This window comes from Capsella rubella, unplaced genomic scaffold (assembly GCF_000375325.1).
Source record: "Capsella rubella cultivar Monte Gargano unplaced genomic scaffold, Caprub1_0 scaffold_8, whole genome shotgun sequence".
Lineage (NCBI taxonomy): Eukaryota > Viridiplantae > Streptophyta > Magnoliopsida > Brassicales > Brassicaceae > Capsella > Capsella rubella.
In genome coordinates this window covers 10,326,491-10,345,347 of record NW_006238916.1, presented here as the reverse complement: position 1 = coordinate 10,345,347, position 18,857 = coordinate 10,326,491, and the positions used below count along the sequence as shown (strand labels likewise).

General features: G+C 36.6%; 5 protein-coding genes and 1 pseudogene across 5 annotated transcripts; 2 read left to right on the top strand and 4 right to left on the bottom strand.

Annotated features, from left to right (window-relative positions):
• Positions 1 to 1,722: 1,722 nt before the first annotated feature.
• On the bottom strand, positions 1,723 to 3,394 carry LOC17876343 (probable serine/threonine-protein kinase PBL7). Its single transcript, XM_006281793.1, has 5 exons — positions 3,244 to 3,394; positions 2,808 to 2,977; positions 2,547 to 2,736; positions 2,033 to 2,463; positions 1,723 to 1,959 (listed from the first exon to the last, which is right to left on the bottom strand). Exons 1-5 carry the CDS (start codon positions 3,392 to 3,394, stop codon positions 1,723 to 1,725), a joined length of 1,179 nt encoding a protein of 392 aa, XP_006281855.1.
• Positions 3,395 to 3,761: 367 nt separating this feature from the next.
• On the bottom strand, positions 3,762 to 7,107 carry LOC17875667 (annotated as a pseudogene).
• A 1,874-nt stretch (positions 7,108 to 8,981) lies between these two features.
• LOC111831909 lies at positions 8,982 to 10,687 on the bottom strand. Its single transcript, XM_023787469.1, has 3 exons — positions 10,546 to 10,687; positions 9,933 to 10,105; positions 8,982 to 9,853 (listed from the first exon to the last, which is right to left on the bottom strand). The coding sequence occupies exons 2-3, from the start codon at positions 10,083 to 10,085 to the stop codon at positions 9,224 to 9,226; spliced, it is 783 nt and encodes a 260-aa protein (XP_023643237.1). The 5' UTR covers positions 10,086 to 10,105; positions 10,546 to 10,687; the 3' UTR covers positions 8,982 to 9,223.
• Positions 10,688 to 11,602: 915 nt separating this feature from the next.
• Positions 11,603 to 13,793, top strand: LOC17876372. The gene is made up of 6 exons (XM_006280456.2): positions 11,603 to 11,737; positions 11,949 to 12,047; positions 12,161 to 13,096; positions 13,181 to 13,246; positions 13,334 to 13,532; positions 13,611 to 13,793. The coding sequence occupies exons 2-6, from the start codon at positions 12,045 to 12,047 to the stop codon at positions 13,673 to 13,675; spliced, it is 1,269 nt and encodes a 422-aa protein (XP_006280518.1). The 5' UTR covers positions 11,603 to 11,737; positions 11,949 to 12,044; the 3' UTR covers positions 13,676 to 13,793.
• Positions 13,794 to 13,870: 77 nt separating this feature from the next.
• Positions 13,871 to 15,997, bottom strand: LOC17875130 (ras-related protein RABE1c). Its single transcript, XM_006279638.2, has 9 exons — positions 15,831 to 15,997; positions 15,636 to 15,713; positions 15,317 to 15,389; positions 15,114 to 15,214; positions 14,810 to 14,875; positions 14,625 to 14,722; positions 14,465 to 14,527; positions 14,268 to 14,360; positions 13,871 to 14,176 (listed from the first exon to the last, which is right to left on the bottom strand). The coding sequence occupies exons 2-9, from the start codon at positions 15,706 to 15,708 to the stop codon at positions 14,093 to 14,095; spliced, it is 651 nt and encodes a 216-aa protein (XP_006279700.1). The 5' UTR covers positions 15,709 to 15,713; positions 15,831 to 15,997; the 3' UTR covers positions 13,871 to 14,092.
• A 1,947-nt stretch (positions 15,998 to 17,944) lies between these two features.
• On the top strand, positions 17,945 to 18,637 carry LOC17876596 (gibberellin-regulated protein 10). The gene is made up of 2 exons (XM_006281327.2): positions 17,945 to 18,156; positions 18,266 to 18,637. Exons 1-2 carry the CDS (start codon positions 18,075 to 18,077, stop codon positions 18,448 to 18,450), a joined length of 267 nt encoding a protein of 88 aa, XP_006281389.1. The 5' UTR covers positions 17,945 to 18,074; the 3' UTR covers positions 18,451 to 18,637.
• Positions 18,638 to 18,857: the final 220 nt, after the last annotated feature.

Below are 18,857 nucleotides of genomic sequence, written 5' to 3'. Positions count from 1 at the left end.
GGAATCAAAGTATAAGCAGTGTTGAATTACATCTGCAGGTATGGAACTGAGAATGACCACCAGCACGAGGTTAAAGGCATGTTTATATAGTTTTACATCTCCTGGAGGTCCAATGTACCCGACAACGAGCTGTCCGTCATGCAGCCTGGGGATTCTTTGGATTCCCTCTTTCCCTGTGAGTATTTCTTTGTGTATAAAAAAATCAGATTTAAACGCATTGTTTTGACTGCGAGATCCATAAGTGCACTGTTTTTAAAGACAGTCTAAGAATTTTAAAAATCGCTTATATCTAGAAGGACCCAAAGCTCAGCAAAACAGTCACAAATCCACTCAAACGCTTGGAAGTAGATCACAAATATGGAGTAGGCTTGGCTTGTAACATTGTGATACTCTTGTCTTGCAGGTCGGGCGTTACCCGAGGCATCTCATTAGTCTATTTTTCAGGCTGCTATATCCGTGGTACTGGCCATCCTCATGTTGGAATTTTGTGGTTTCTTGCATTAAGGCGGTACTATATTCTATCGTAAGGCTCATCTTTTCACGGCGAGAAAAACCAAGGCAGAGCTGAATAGCTTTTACTTTTGATGAAGCTAACAGCAGGAATCCAATCCTTGTGTATATAATGTGGTTTTGGTCACAGAACCTTAGCTTCACCTGTATTGCTTTTCTTTGGAGAAGATAAAAATCCGTTTTGTGAAACAGTGAAAGATCCCATGGAATAGCTTTTGACGTATTTTGTTGTCATTGTTATTTTGCTATAGAGGATGATGTATTGCGATCAGAAGCACTTTTTATGTAGAAGAACCGAAATGTCATTCCTTTCCTTTTGTTTTCAGCTGTATTGGATGTATAAGAACCCATTAAACAATTTTCATTATCCATGGAGTCTCACACAGTATCTTACACTTTTCAACAATTTTGTTCCAATGGTTTGATGCAGACAAATACTATTCAATCAATATTCTGCAATCATAATACCACACGGCTAGACTTGAGTGAGATAAGAGACTAGATACCACTAAATAACCAGAACTACAAGTATTTGGCTATAGTTGATATCACTATAGCCAAATACAATACTTAAACCAGAGTACTTACTAATCTTTCTAAGAGTATAGCCAAACTCTCTCTTAAAGTTAGTGAAACTATCTTATTGTTCTTCAGATCTTTGAAGTAAAATCTCTCTTTTATACCAGTTTTGGTGTTCAACTGAGTCGTCACTACTTGGAAACTCATTTCTGAGACAGAATCATCCACCCTAAAGGAAGATGACTCCATGTTTACGGTGATGATAACCACTAAACTGCTGATTCAAACCATATATAGAGTTTCCTTCTTGGTAAATATGATCAAGAGTTAAGACCTTTCACATGCTTGATTTGTAAAGTTGCAGAATCACATGCATTGATATAATTGATTTGGTGGGTTCTTCCATCCGAAATCAAAAAGGCTTTTAACCATCTAACAAAACTCCAACAAGATCGTGTCTGTTATTTTTACCTCTTCTCTGTTTTAAGAAGTTTCATAAACAGATAAATGAAGACAAAAGATCTTAAACGTTGATTAACAACTTGAGATGGTATTGTCTCAAAAAAATCACAACATGATCAAATTAGCTAGTAGAACCAGTAACAAAACCATCCGTTACAAAACCAAGTCTATAATATGTTTCTGAAAAAAACCCAAAAACCCATATAAAAGCCTGAACAGCCTGAGCAAATATTAAGGAGTCAAGAAACCAGTCCTTAACACCCGGGGCATCTCTCGGACCTGAAATAGAGCAGCCTCAGAAACATTCAAGAGTACTTCCTCCATTGTAGGCCGTGCTTCAGGTTCAGGTGCAAGACACTTTAAGGCAATGCAAATCACTTTTCTCAACCCTTCTGGGGAGTAACTTCTGCGCAGTGCAACATCTACCACCAGTGAACCAATGTCTTTTATTTCTAATTTGGATATCAACTGCAAAATTAATATTCCTATGCTCAGTTTTTGTATCACAAGTATTAAAAGATATAAATTGCAGAAATCTTACCCAGTCAGTGATTTTACCATTCCCAACAGGTCTCTGTGAGTCGTAGGCTTCTGAACCGGTAAAAAGTTCCAGAATTAGTATACCATAACCGTATACATCGGTCTTCGTAGAAACCAACCCACAAAACTCAGATTCTGGTGCAGCACATTGCTTATTAACCTTGAGGGCTCGTGCTTGTTTATGTATCTCCAAGCTCCCATTAAAACTGATCTTCGTGGCCAACCCAAAATCACTCAACTTCGGCACAAAATCCGCATCAAGGAGAATATTCCCGGCCTTGATATCTCGGTTTATTACTTTGAGCTCCTGGTGTAGATAAAGCAGACCTTCAGCTACACCCACGGCAATTTTCATCCTCGTCTCCCAATCCAAACGCCTAGTTGGCTGATCTATACCCTGAGGTCGCACTCTCTGACGCTGCCTCGCGTAATCTACAAAAAACCGAATGTTAATGAAGGAGTTAAGTAAGTTTAAACACCAGACTAAATAAAGGTTTGTTTGAGTATTTCTTTACCAAAGATGTGGCGTTCAAGAGAGCCATTGGGCATGAACTCGTAAACAATAGCACGGTTTCTGCGGCCGTAACATTTTCCAAGAAGTTTAATCACGTTTGGGTGATTAGCTTCATGTAACGTTGTAACCTCTGCCAAGAACTCTTGATGACCTGCTGGATTGTCTCGATTCTGAATCTTCACAGCTCCAACCTAATCAATTAAAAGTTTAGAAACCGGGTTTCGACATTTAACCATAAAGGACACGACTTTTGGGTCTATACCTGGTTAGTTCTTCTGAATTCGCAGCGATAGACATCGCCGAAGTTGCCTCTGCCGAGTAAACACGTTTGCCGGAAGTTTAGGGTTCCGTCTAAGATCTCGCGCCATTGGTATGATGGTCCACAATTGGCAGGTAGAGGTGGGTTTATAGGGAAAAGAATAGCATTCGGATCTGCAAAATGAATCACTAAAACGTTAGAGATAGATTGAACAAGATCACCCTAAATCAATTTCTTGTGGTACACGACTATAATATGACGTTAATGATTCAGTTAATTTCGAGACAAGAAGAACTCTACGACTTTCACTTGCATGAGAAAGTGACGAGATCAAAACGAAGAAACAAGTAACTCTTAAAGAACAGATTTGCTTAAGGTACAAGAAACCATAAACACACAAGAAATCTCGATTCCTAAAGATTTGAAACGAAAGCGGAACCTTCAACTCCAGGACTTTGAGGGATCTGGAGCTCATCTCTCCAAATACGATTGAGGAACTCGTTTCGCCCAGATGGTTCGTCGTCAAACACTTGATTCTGCGCTGCGCTATTTGAGCTTTCTCCTTTGACACAGCAGAAGAAACCTTTCATCATCGTAACGATCAGCGAAGAGAAATCTTTCTTGAGGCTTTTCTATTTAGTTTCTCGAGAAACCTTTTTCCCGGAAAAGAACGTAATTAAACAGACTCTCAACTAGAAAACTTGAGCGAGAAAGAGAACGAGAGAGAGTGAGTTAATGATGAGCACTAAACGATCTCGGCGGAAAAAAATGTATATATATATAGAGAGAGAGAGGTGAGAGTATGCTCTGTTTATTTATTAAATTGGTAAATTAATAATACTCTGTTTTTTTTACTCTGTTTACTGGTTCGTTTCTTAACGGCATGGAAGTTAACAAAAAAAAAAGTGTAATTAAGGGATACTCAATGAATATTTTTTTTTAAATATAAATCAGAGATTACTGAGTAAAATGATTGAAGGAACTAATACACTAATGCACAAGAAAATTCTGTAGCAACATTATTATGTTTGTAGAAATACGATATTTAAACAATACACTAATACACAAGAAAATTCTCATGACAATAGTCTTTGTAAGACTTTATTTGAAAAAAGTATATACTGTATATATATGCCCTCCACTTTAGTGAAACTTTTTTTTTTGTTCTTTAGATCTTCTAAGTGTGTATATCTATTCTCTCTTTTATACCAATTTCGTTGTTTAGCTGTCGTCACTACTTGGACACTCACTTCCTGATTTAGTATCATCCCTCCTAATGTTAAAAAAAAAGGTTTCTCTACGTCAGTAAATTACTATATGAGGAATAAATTTGTATATTCAGAGAGTGATATGGTAAGTGGATTCAGACTTACTTGCGAATAAATTGACCTTTGACGCGAGGCCGTTGCTCAGCTAGTTTCTTCCTGCTATGGTACCTAACCTAAAGAAAACAAACAGGCGCATAATTTTTGCCTCAAAAAACTAGAGCTTAAGCTTGTTTGGAGCTACCTTTTTCTCAAAACATCGTTCTTTACGTTTGAGGCGAAACTTCATCAGAGCAGCTTCTCTTTGTGCTGATCTTTCGCTTCCACTAGACTGCTGATTCAAAGGATTATCACTGCTTGAACCCGAACCTATCAGTTTTGCAATAGGACTGTCATGAGGAGAACAACTTCCCACATTTTCTTCTGGAGCCTAAGTCAGCAAAAATTAAAGCTTGTTGATGAAAACTGTCATAGATTTTAAAGACAGCACCACACATCATAAAATACCTTACAAGCAGAAGTAGCACAGTTATTGTACCTGCATATCACACACGAAACAATAACTCCAAATCAGTCACAGGTTTGATTTGTCAGTTGAGGTCAAGAACTTACTTTGAGAATGCAGAGTGACTGGAATGCCTCAAAACACTTTGATCACCGATTCTGTAATCCCCAGCCTCTCTTGGCAAATCTTCTGGGAGAGATGAAGGTGCTTTGCTTTCTACTTGTGAGTTATCATTGTTTCTCTCCAAAGCTTGAACATGATTTTTTGCATCCTTGTCATGGTTTCCTCGTTCTTCAACTTTTTTACCTATAAACATTCCTTCCTGCGATCCCATTCCTACTGCAAAATCATCTAAAGTCATCGTTCTGAGTTAGAGTACAACAGAGAAATTATCCGGAATGTTTCTCCAAAACCAGTGTATTGTGATTTTAATTGGCCAATAAATTTATGCTCTTACCTATCTGTTCATTCTGATCTTCAATTTCCTTCAGTTTATTAACATCATCCAATCTGTTGCCATTAGTTCCCGGGTTCATATTGGTTCCATCGGGAAATTGATATGAAGGCGAGATGCTGTTGATATCACCAGCTCTTTTGGTCCAAGAACTCTGTTATTATAATTGAAAACCAATTAAAACTCACAAACAGATTCCTCAGACATAACTGTTCTCTATTGCCATGGAAACATATTACCTGCGTTCCACTCCCGGTATCACTCCCACCATCTCGGTCACCCAAACCATTACTCCCATTTTCATTCCCCTGATCTTCATCACTAATGCTGGCATCGTTTTCTGACCCTTCAGAGCTTTCAGTTTTCACTGGCTTCTTGTTCTGTATTGCACTCTCACTTCCGCTTCCGCTAGACTGGTATATAAAGAAACTCATAAACAAAAAATAAGAACACAGTCCACAGAGTAACTTCAAAAATAAAAAGTAATCAAAGCAGAACACTTACACTGTGACATCTTCTCCAGACATGTTGCCAAAGATTCTTTAGTTCGTTCTTTCTAATGGGTTTCACGAGAAAATCAACAGCACCATTCGACAAACACTTAAAGACCAGAACCATAGAATCATGAGATGACATCACTACAAAAAAAAAAAGAGAACATCACATCTTGAGTTACACTAACTGAGCATCACATACTGAAACTAGGTCCAGAAAATTTAATGAAGATTAAGTAAATACTTATAACAGGGATGTTCTTTAGTGTCTTATGGCTCGTAATCTTGGACAACAGACAAGTTCCAGACTGCACAGGCATGACAACCTCTGTTAATACAAGATCAATGCAACTCTTCTCGTCTTCTAGGATTCTCCAGGCTTCAAGGACATTCGAAGCTGCAGTGACTGATGAAATGTTTCCAAATTTACAACAATTAGTCGAAAACAACAATGTGATAGCTAAACAAGGAGAAGAACCTTAAGTGATCTAACCGGGAGATACCTCTCCCACTTCACAACAGGAGCTAGCGGTGGTTGTTGTTGAGAAATCTGTATCAAATTGTTGGCATTTCCAGTAGTATCTCCAACTCGAAATTCATCTTGTTCGGATGAACCAAACACTTGCCTCTCGGTTTCAACTTCATCACCAGTTTCGTTGTTATTAAAACACATTTTAGAATACTAATGTCTGATGACTGTGTTAAGACCAGCCTCCATGAACAAGATAGAACAGAAGCAGCATCAAATAACGTCTAAGATTTTGCAGAAACTTCCCCTCTACACTGACATAACATTTGCACATATCTTCTTTCGCCAAACTTATTTTAATCCCTTCAGCAAAACCTCAACCGAATAAGAGAAACAAAAAAAAAAACAAAAAAAAAATCAACATTTCGTAAGAAAATCACACCAGAACCAAATAAAAACCTGAATTTGGATAAATTAACAAGCTTTGTCCAAATAAAAGCTAAACAAGCCAGAGGCAAATTCAAATTTCAATAGTAACACAATCAGCTTTTAAAAACAATCCGAAAGTTATTGCTTCTGAAATCAAAAAGCTATGAATGTACCAATACAAAATTATCACAGTACTTGGCAACAAGAGATGGAAAACAACTAAAGAAGAAGAGATGAGTAACACTGAGCACAGTCTCTTTGATTTCTTAGATCTCCTACTTTCCCATAGTCCTTAGAAAATTTCAGAACCCAGATACAATATCAAACTATAAGCAAATGGTACAAAATGAAACTATAAGCTACGGTATACTAAACGAGATAGGCACCAAATTGAAACAGCACCAGCTTGTCAAAGGGACAAAAGAAAAACAAAAAAAAAGCAGACCTCTGTAGCTTAAAGCTTATCCATAGATGAAGAACACCACCACCACCAAAACCTCTCATCATGTCTGACTTTTAAACCTCAAAAAAGAACAGATTTTGCTTAATCTGGTTTGTTTAGTATTTAATCTGGTTTTGATTCGTATCAATATTTCCTTTTACGACAGAACTATATCCAATTGCTCTATAATAGAAAATTTTTATTAAAAATAAAATAAATAAAAAACTTTATAGAGAGAAACAGAGAAGAAGAGATTGAAAGATTGGGACTTTTGGGGAGGTGGTAGAACAGAGAGAGGAGATCAAAGAAGATATTGTTTCGAGATTGATCACGTGGCATATTTAGCATACGTGTAATGTGGGACTCGATTATTTTACGCATTACGAGATTGATGACGTGGAAAAAATCAAAGCTAATTAAAAAAAAAAAGAATTGTTTCTTTAAATATTTGCCAAGGTTGGTATATATTCTAAAAGTTATTTCAGGATTAGCTATATATAGTTGTTAGCATTAGCTAGCTAGTGTATCATCATATGAGAACCTGAACCTGAACTGTGAACACATAAAGCCATTCTGGTTGTGGATTGATATCTCTAGACTCTAGTACACTTAGAAGTATCAACTTTATTTTTTCTTTATAGTCTTCAGGTTCTACTTCTCTATATGACAAGATACCACAGATAGGAGTGACTTGAGTATTTTCTTAAACAAGAATCGTACATTCGAAACAACTTTCGTGCAAACTTAGTCAATGAAACGTACGTACGTGACTACATTGTAGAGTATGATTTCGAAGTCTTGAAAAGTGACTTAAATATATCATTTCCATCATACCAAAAAATATACCATCGCATCGCAATACTATATTGCTCCACAATGTAATATGACTCTCTCAGTCTCTTCATTTATTAAATTAGAAAAAGAAAAAAAAAAAGAAAAGAAGAGAAACTGCATATATTGAGAATTGTACTAGATACATACGAACTCCCAAACTTGTCAAAATATAATAATCGTAAAAGATTTACATATATCCCGCAAAAAAATTAAAACAGAAACATATTAATTGACATCCGAGTTCGAGTTGGAATAGGATGTTGAACGTGGTACACTATATATATACAAGTATCGACTAAACAATATGTGTAATTACAGAGGAGGTTGTACCATATTCATCATCATGGACAAGAGCGAAACGATGGCTGAACCTGGATGTAAATTGTGAGTGGATCGTTGATTATTATTTTATATTTCTTTGTGTAGTAGGCTAGCTATATAATTTGATTTCCAAACTAAGTAATGCATGGGTTGATTGCATATGTTATCTTATATTATTTAATTTGGTGGTGGTATATATGTCACGCATGCAGGTCCACGAAGCAAATCCGTTACGTCTTAACCATGCACATACTCATCTTGTCGGCGGCTCTTGCAGAGTTCTTGTACATAAGGCTAAACAAGATCCCCGTGACCTACTCCCAAAAAATTTTGGGATTTTTTTTGGCATTCATGTACATCAATGCCACTTTTGTCGGGCTCCAGGCACCCACAAATCCCGGGAAACCCGAAGGTTACGGTGTCTTCGTAGTTGAATGCGTGAGTCATGTCTTAGGGATTGCTCTCGTCGTCTTTCTCCTCAATTGTATCTCTCCCATACTCTCTCTCTACGTCGGGTTACCCTCTTCCATTGTGTTCATGGCCCTTTGCTGTGGCTGTGTATGTTTCTGTGCCGAAGACTCTGATGACGACTTGCAAGGAAACCAAAGTTCTCTACCAGTGTAGACTTCTTTTATGGTCTCCCGTTTTACTCACTTTTCTTTTCTAGTTTTCTTATTATATCATACAATTTTATTTTGTTTTGTTTTTGGTTTTAAACTTATACGAGTGTTTTTGGTCAGAAACTAACCTCTAAACTAACTTCATTACTAATTGATGGAAACTTCCATCAGAGCTTTAAAAAAATAGTGTCAAATTCTCAGTTTTGAAATAGCAACTACTAATTAAATCTGAGAAAACCGAGAAAATTGAGTTTTTGATGACCAAATCTCATTATTGATAAAAGATTTAATCGAAAATTATCAAATTAAACAAAATAGTCACGAGGCATTCAATCACGTGCCAGTTTCCTGAAAACTCTTCTTCTCTGTTTCTGACTTTGCTCTTATAAATAGATTGTTCAATTGTACAGAAAGAGAAAACAGAGAAGAGTTCAAAAGAAGCAACTAATCAAAAGATCCCAAAACTCACACACAGTATAAACTGACAGCATTATATGAGCTCTCTTTCTCTCAGACTCGCTTTACAAAAACAACAGACCAAACAACATTAATCATTATGTAACCCACCGTGAATCACCCAAATCAATCATTTGCCGAGCCTTCTCCACCTCTGTAATAACCCACTTTCATATAACACCAGAGCATACCTACCCAGAACAATGGTCGTGAATGCGATACCACTAGCTCTGGTGAATCCAGCATTCATCAAATCAAACAACATAGTCAAAGAAGCGAGTCCAGTTGGTATAGTAATAACCTCGTCCACGATAAACGACACTACTGTGTCCTCCGGTAGCAAGCTTGGAATTAGTGGAAGTACAAGTCTCCCACAAATGTGGCATAAGCCGAAGACTCCAAAATAGTATAGGGAACTATAAACATTATGTAGCATGTGGGCAATATCTGGTGTTGGTGCAGCTGGTGTATGTTGAACTGCAGATTCACCACTTGGTACATCCAGCATTTTTAAGAGTATAGCCTGTGAAAGGGCACAGATAATCCCGAAGACGGGAGCCGCACATGCAATAACATCAAGAGTTTCTCTTGAGAATCGACTTCGGACATATGGTCCACGGCCTGGGACTAAGGCTGCTGGCGTTGGGGCTGGGACTGGGACTGGGACTGGGGCTGGGGATGGTAAGGCTGCTGGCGTTGGGGCTGGGACTGGGACTGGGACTGGGACTGGGACTGGGGATGGGGATGGGGCTGATTGTGCCTGCAAAAAGGTTTAAAAATTTGATCCAAATTCATTATAAATTCAAACTGTAAGAAATTTAGCTAGAATACATGCATACCTGAGGCATTGATTCCAATGCAGACAGTTCAAACTCAAGATTCGGGTATGTAGAAGACCTTGGCAGAACATTTGGTACACGAATCAGCGCTCGATGTTGCCTCCGGGATTGAAAAGTTCCTAAATAATTGGAACGTGCATTTGTTGGAGCCATCTTTTGACAGTGACCTTGCTCTAAGAGAGTAAAACACATAAAAGAAAACTGTTACTATTGAGTATATAATAATAGTAAGGTTCAATAAGCTGATTTGTGTTTTTTTCAACGAGCCAAAATCATCAGTTTGAAGAACAAAAAGTTGCTGATACAGCAAACACCTAATCACATCAAACCATATGCTCAAAAAATTATAACCATACTTAGATTATACATGCTATAAAAACCAAATATTCTCGTTCATGCATTTTATCGAACAGGTTGTATTCAACACAAATTGTTTCTACATCCAAGAAACAAGGATCGAACTGTTCCGAATAAAACCACTGGTTCCTAATAAATGGATTCCAAATATTGACTAGAGATAAAAGAAACTTAGACTCTAAACTTCCGAAAGGATCATTCATTCAAAAGATTTAAGGATTTTATCAGGAAAAAACACAAAGAATTATCAAATTACCTTGATTTAATTGATCGTATCCGCGATTCCTGAACGATTCAGTTTAGTTTCCAAGCAATCCGCTGCTTGACAGAACTGTAATCTGGATTTTTTTTTTTTTAAGAAAACCTAAGCTCAGTTCATGGCGAGAGGAGAGGGAAACCAGTATTTCAGAAACAGTACTGACTGTTCTTCTACAGAGAAGAAAACGAATAATATATTGGGCCATAAACCCAACCTATTTGGGCCGAAAGTTCAGTCGTATCACGGAATAAGAAGCGATTACGAGATGACGATTGTACCCTTCCTCAATTCCTCAATTCCTCAATTCCTCAATTCCTCAATTGTCTAGATATGCATATTGGATTTGTACATATTTAGTATAGTAAGGTAGCATCGAGCCTGTTCCACAGTGTAGAAACTAATAACATCATTATCTCTTCGAACGTATAGTGTTTTAAGACTTGTTAGCTATTTCAAAAAAATGTTATTATGTTGGGTCGCATAAACTAGTGTTTTGGAATTTGGATGATTTTGATATCAGCTGAAATATTTAAAGGACTTAATCTTACATTTAATTTTCTATATATATATATATATAATTAGGATAGCCACATCCAAAACTTGGGAACTATAAAACAAAACTCGTGTAACATAAAGTGTATAATAACTATATTATATATAGTCCAAAATAATCACCTAACTCCAATACGGAAGCTTCAACTAATACGGAAGCTTCAACTAGATTGTTTGATTGCATAAATGGATTTGATCAAATAAGCAAAAATGATATATAATAAAAACTAAAAGTTCTAAAAATTCTAAGCATCAGCAATAATATTGAAGATAAATGTTATGTTCTGTTTTTGACTGTCAAAGTTTTTTTTTTGGGTTTCAGGGTAGAATTGATTAAAAAAAATTAGTAGGAGGTGCAAAAACAAAATTTAAAGAAGTTGGTGCCCACAACTCTCTTGTGGAAGATGAACGGTCACGATTAGACATGACTCAGCACGCGTAAGATAGCCTCGTGGTAACCGTAGCATCAGATCATGCGGTTTTTGCTTTAACCAAAAAAAAAAACCCCAAAGCATAGCTGAAGCTAAATTCTGGTGCTTCTCGCGCACCGTATCATCATCATCATCATCATCACATCTTCGCCGGCGAAATTACCCTCTCCCTTGCCGGCGATCTAGTTTCCGGCGATCATTTACGGGTACTGATCTCTTTCTATTTTCTCCAATTTTTTCACCTATTCCAATCTCACTCCTTAGGGCACAGTCGTATTCGTTCAACAATTTATCGACTTTCAGAATTTTCAACACTCTTTACTGAGCGATTAGGTTTCGATTTTTTATAGATTGATCTTTGGGTCGCGATTTAAAAAAAAAAAGAAGATTTTTACCAGCTGCGAAATTGTTTTGAAGGTTTGATTTTGCGAATTGAAGTTTCTGGGGAGGATACAACTCGCACTTGCTCTTTGACGACGTGGGAGATTGAATCTAATCGAAAAGGACGAGAAAATGGTACGCCTCTGAACTTTTCATTTAGGGTTTATGTTTCCTAAAGTATATGTTCTTTTTATGGGTTTTAGGATCACATTCACTTCTGATTTGGTTCAAAATTGTAATGTTTCCAGTCATATGAAAGCAAAGGTTTTTGGGTTCTGAAGAACAATGAGCATACAAGTGAGGAAGATTCAGTGTATGATCATTCAACAAGGGACGATTCAAAGCGTCCTCATCCTTGGTTTGCGGATTCTTCTCGCTCAGATATGTTCCCAAACAAGAAACAAGCTGTGCAAGATCCAGTTGGAGGATTAGGGAAATCAAGTTTAGGCCTTCCTTTGTGGGAAAGCTCCTCTGTTTTTCAATCCGTCTCTAACCAGTTTATGGATCGGCTTCTAGGTGCTGAAATGCCGTCAAGACCCCTTTTGTTTGGTGATAGAGATAGAACTGAAGGTTGTAGCCACCACCAAAATAAGAGTATAGCTGAGAGTTTTATGGAAAATACATCTGTTGAATTGTCGATATCTAATGGCGTGGAGGTTGCTGGGAGTTGTTTCGGCGGTGATGGAATTAGGAAACTTCCGGTTAGTCGGGTTAAGGAAACGATGAGTACACATGCTGCTCTAGATGGTCATAGTCAAAGGAAAATTGAGTCGTCTTCGATCCAAGCTTGTAGCCGGGAAAACGAGAGTAGCTTTATAAATTTTGCACTGGCGGGTCATCCTTATGGCAATGAGGACTCTCATGGTATCACATTTGGTGAAATTAATGATGAGCACGGTGTTGGGTCTAGTTCCAATGGCAACTATCAGTCTTATGTACAGGATCCTATTGAAACATCTGATATGGTTTATGGCCAAGAAACTGGGTGTTCTCAGACCAGCAGTAGAGTTGTAAGTGAACAACAAATGGCTAAACCGAGTTTGGAAACTCCTCCAAAGAACAAAGCAGAGGCCAAGACGTCAAAGAAGGAAGCTTCCACAAGCTTTCCTTCAAACGTCAGAAGCTTAATATCAACCGGTATGCTCGATGGTGTTCCTGTGAAGTATATTTCTCTCTCGCGAGAGGTAAGCCCTAAATTTCCTCTTTAAGCGAACCATTTTCCTTAAGCCTTTGAATTTGTAACTGCATTGAAACAATCTTAATATCAGGAGCTTCGAGGAGTCATCAAAGGATCAGGTTATCTCTGTGGATGTCAAACTTGCGATTTCACAAAGGTAAGTCAACAGAAAAGGTTTTTTCTTTTCTTTTTGTTGCTGGAACACGCACAAAATAATATTTTGCTTTTACTCTAATTATTCAAGGTGCTTAACGCATATGCATTTGAGAGACACGCCGGATGTAAAACAAAGCATCCGAACAATCATATTTACTTTGAAAACGGGAAGACGATATATCAGATAGTTCAGGAACTGAGGAACACTCAAGAGAGTATGCTGTTTGATGTCATTCAGACTGTATTTGGTTCTCCTATTAACCAGAAAGCATTTCGCATCTGGAAAGGTTCAACCCTCTTCTTCTTTCATGGTTATGTATTTACATTTAATTTTCCCCTAATGTCCTGTTTTCGGTTTGGTTCAGAATCATTCCAAGCGGCGACTAGGGAACTTCAGCGGATCTATGGCAAAGAAGAGCGTTCCTTTTGAATGTGAAATATTATTGGGAAGTTGTAAGATTGTACACATTTTGCTGGATCTTAATTTGATAAACTTTGCTTTTTTGCATAATTATGTATAAAGAGAACCTTTGATAAGTGTACCAAAAGAAAAAGCTTTAAGACAGTGATGATGTTAGAGAGAAACTGAGCGATCAAAGTAAGGATATTTGGGGAGTTATAACTTAAAGCAAGAGATTAATAAATCAGTCAGACACAGAGACAGTTTTTCAGATATAACGTATATGTTTGAGAACGAACGATATCTTCAAGATTCTATTACCCTCATGAACAGACTAGAAAAGGTCAATTAAGAACAAATCAGGAAAGGGGGAAAATTACAAAAGCGCCACAACATAAAAATATGTTTTTTTTTACTTCACTTCAATTTTAGAGCTACTGGGACTTTTTAACTTCCACAGCATGCAGACTTCTGTGTGGCCTGTCCTGCTCCAGCCGCCTGATCCGTTTGGCTGATCTTGATCGTTGCAGGCTGAAATGAATAATAAATTTGTGACAAAAAGGGTTTCTTTTCAGTTCCTTGGACCACGAAATAAAAGCTTAAGGAAAATTTAACAAGTAACCTCTGCTCTCGAGTCAGTATCAGCGAGCCTCTGCTTTATGTCCTTTGCAATCGAGAAGAAAACTTCTTCCACATTAAGATTTGTTTTGGCACTCTGAGATGTGGAGTGACGTATTAGCTATGTAAGCAAACAAATACAACCAATGTAGTCTAAACTATTCTCATGAAATTAAACATTGAAGATCATGTTTGGCTTACTGTTTCGAAGAACTTGATTCCATATTCGTCAGCAAGTGCTTGACCCTTTGATTTTGGCACAGCCTGAAAAATGTGTCAGTGACCAAAAACGCCATTAGTTGGATCAGTCATGAATCAGGACTTGATCATTTCAATGTGAATGAACTAGCTCGTATTGTACCCTCTTGCTCTCGTCCATGTCAGCTTTGTTCCCTATCAAGATTTTGTTGACATTATCCGAAGCATGTTGTTCGATATTACGAATCCAGTTTCTAATGTCTGCAATAAGGTTTTTTAAAAAAAAGGTCCAGAACAAAGCAGAAATGTAAGACCAGAGATGTAATGTGTAGATAGAAGAAAATTTACTGTTGAAGGATGACTCGTCTGTGACATCGTACACCAGTAAAATGCCCATTGCCCCGCGGTAGTAAGCTGCAATGATGCCAACGCAAAAGAGGAACCTAACATTAGTTCTTCAAACTACTGTTGCAATAAAAGATAAACAACTATATATCCCCAACACGTCAACTATACAAAAGCATCAGCCACAAGAGCTAAGAGCATCAAACTGTGACTTTTAATCCTTTCTAAATCAACTTCATGTGGAACTACGTACGTTAAGTACACTAATAGAGAAAGCCACTCAAATGAAAAAGAGGATCACACTTACCAGTGGTGATGGTTCGGAAACGTTCTTGACCAGCAGTGTCCCAAATCTGGAGCTTGATACGTTTGCCATCAAGCTCAATAGTTCGTATCTTAAAATCAATGCTGCATCGAAAAGCAAAAGAGAACAGACTAAGAGAGACATCTAGAGAGAAACAGACATCAAAGTCTCTAAAATCTCTTTACATGGTTATTAGGAATACAAACCCAATAGTGGTGATGAAGCTAGTGGTGAAAGAGCCATCAGAGAACCTTAAAAGCAAACAACTTTTACCCACACCTGAAACAAGCATTTTGTGTGAATCCCAAAGCTACAGAGATCTAAAAACACACATTGTTATAGCAGTTTCAGAAACTCGTAAACTGATGACTCTAAATCAAAGACGAGCATGTATCAAATCAACATTTCCGATACGTCGCAGTGACTAGATCAGTTTTAACAGAGCAATTTTTTGTAAATGAATAGATTCAGAGAATTCAAAATGTATCGATGGTAGCGCTTGGATCCCGAAGATAGAATACGTACCGCTATCACCAATGAGAAGAAGCTTAATGAGGTAATCGTAATCAGCTCTAGCCCTAGCAGGTGGAGCAGCCATCGAATCTAAATTCGAAAAACAAAAAAAAATAGAGCTCAGAGATCAATCAAAACCAAAATAACATTGCTTCACATAAACACGAAGGAGATCTAAAATCAAGAGAATCAACGACGAATGCTTACCAGATCAAAAGTGATGCAGAGAAGAGAAGAGAGCGAGGTTATAGTGAAAATGAGCAGAGAAGGACGAGAGAGAGATGGAAATGGCGGACGGCTAAAATACGCCAGTCCTGATTTAACTTCCTCTTACTGGCTTGCTTCTTCTTCGCGTGCACGATATTATTACCTCCAGCGTAAGTTAGCGCCCGAGCGATCATAGTCCGAGAGGGCCCAAAAAGAATGAAAGGCCTTTTATGAGCCCTTCTTTATAACCTCTTTGTGGGCCTTTTCTTAAGATAAGTCTGATCAACTAATCAGGAACAGACACGTGGATTGATCAGTGACAATTCCATAAGGATCGATCCGCATAATAAAAAGTCAGAAAAAAACTCAAAAAGTCACACAAAGGATGGAAAGGAAGAGGGCAACTTTGGGTGGTGATGGTAATAGATATGCTTGTAAGCTACTACTCGTTTTGCCAACATATCTCGACAACAAAGACTTCTCTACATATATAATGATGACTTGATGGGTAAAATAAAAAAGTTTAAAATTTTTAAAATGAAATCAAACTTAAGATTTACAAGAAATTAAAGTTTAAATCTATGTGTGCGTGCACATATATATGTGAATGATCAAAGAGAATATTTATATGAAGTAAGAAAAGATTACAAAATTAAAAGAAGAGGAGATTAGTCAATTGAAATTAGTAAAATAGTGGATATATAAACAGAAGAAAAATAGAGTGTTATGATTTTTTTCTTTAATAAAGAATTCATCTCTTACAAAAGTATTTGAATTGTCAATGTTTTAAGTAAATGTCTTTTAATATGTATTTCTTAAAAATTTCACAATTAAGTTTAAGAGATTTCAGGATAAGTGTATAATTTTTTGTATATTAATATGTAAGCATGCAGTCAAAAGTTTGCTAAAAAGACTTTTACGTCTCAGGATCGGAGAATCATTTTACCAAATCAAAATACAAAGTTGAATGCATTCCATTTGTCATCTCGATTGGACTAGATTCCTCTAAGAATCTCCTTTAAATTTAAACTAAATCATGACAAAACACATCTCATTAACTAAAACACGAAGTTGAATGCATTTTCATTTGTCACTTCAAGTGGACTAGCTAGATTCCTCTAATAACCCCCTTAACTTTAAACTAAATCCTGACAAAACACACCTCATTAACCAAAATATTAAGTTGAATGCATTACATTTGTCATCTCGATTGGACTAAATTCCTCTAGTGACCCCCTTAACTTTTAATTAAAATCTTGACAAAACACACCTCATAAACATTTAATTGTGAACAACTTGGTGGTCCATCATTTTGACTATGATTGGAAACGCTCAACTATGAGATTAACACAAATGCATACATAGCTTTAGACAACTAACACTATCTTATTATAGACTTTTTTCTCTTCCAACCTTTTGTTTGTATGGTTTGTATTTTAGTTGAAATGTGAGAAAAGGAGAAGAGAAAGATGTAGAAGTTGCCATGCCTTAAGATTCTTGTTACGTGTGTCATTCTTATTATAGCTTTAACGCGATGGTCGCTCAACGTGAACGACATTGTGCTCTTTTGTATTGTATTCCCCACTAAGAAAAATAATCATTTCATGTGTATGTGTATGTATTTCAAATCTTTTTTTGTTTTATCAACCTTTTATATATTACGCACATATGTGAATTAATCACAACGACAATAATATGTAATACAATTGTACAACGGCACGCAACCAAAATAATTAATTGATTCTTTAAAAGCAGATTTACTAATCTTTGTAACATTTTCTATTAGTGAGTTTCGATACACAAGTTTGGAACATGATCTGATTGAAGCAAGTTTGCATTCGTTTAGTGAAAGGTATATAAAACATTAGGCATTAAAGTCCCCAAAAACACTCAAAAGGTATATAATTTTCTTTTTTTGAAAATAAATTTACAAATATTCATATGAAATTTTTTACCACAAAAATTGTGTGGTAATTGTTTATCTCTATCCTGAAAGATTAAGTGATAAATATAAGCTGTAATAAATAGAAAAAAACAAATAGATAAGAAACGTTACACTTTCACCTACTCCAAGAGTTGTCCCTATAAATAACTCTGTAGCCTCATATTCCTCTCAAACCATCATCACTTCTTTTGCATTGTGTGGAAACTTCAAGTTTTTTTTTTCTTTTTCCTTCATCTTCCCTTGGTAACAAACTTTCTCCAAACAGATTATAAGAAAATTAAATCTCAGCAAGAACTAAGATGAAGTTCCCGGTTGTACAAATTTGTATCATCTCTCTGCTCCTCACATCTTCTTTGTTCATGCTCTCAACCGCCGATACGTGTAAGTATCTTCGTTTAATTTTTTTAGATGTATATACTTCGTTTTTTTTGGAGTTCAGCATTCTTAATTAACTTATGAATTTGTGTTTGGATGACGACGAATAAATCAGCAACGTGCGGCGGAAGATGCAATGTGAGATGTTCAAAGGCAGGAAGACAGGACCGTTGTCTCAAGTATTGCAATATATGTTGCCAGAAGTGCGATTGTGTACCTTCGGGAACTTATGGAAACAAAAATGAATGCCCTTGTTACCGCGATATGAAGAACTCCAAAGGCACATCTAAATGTCCTTGAACATGTTTCAGAAGATGATTATCCTTATAGACAAAAATATCTAAATTTTATATATAAGGCCATGTTAAGATTGTGTTTGATGCATGAAATAATAAGTTTAAGTACTCGTTATGTATGAAAATGTGGGAGATCTTGCCAATAAAATGAGATTTATATTTTCAATAAGATGGTTTTGTACTTCAAATAATTCTGAGTTAAGTTTTTTATTCAATGTATGAAGTATACATAGTACATGATAGATAAATCTACAAGACTACAACAAATCAACGAATTAAAATTTTTATTACCCATAGATTTACAGTACCTCCTCTGAAACGTTGATCAAGCATGGTTCGTGTCTTCGTGAACAATCATCAAAACAGTATGGTGAAGAGTTTTAGATGATTGTCTTGTATCCACAAATGCTA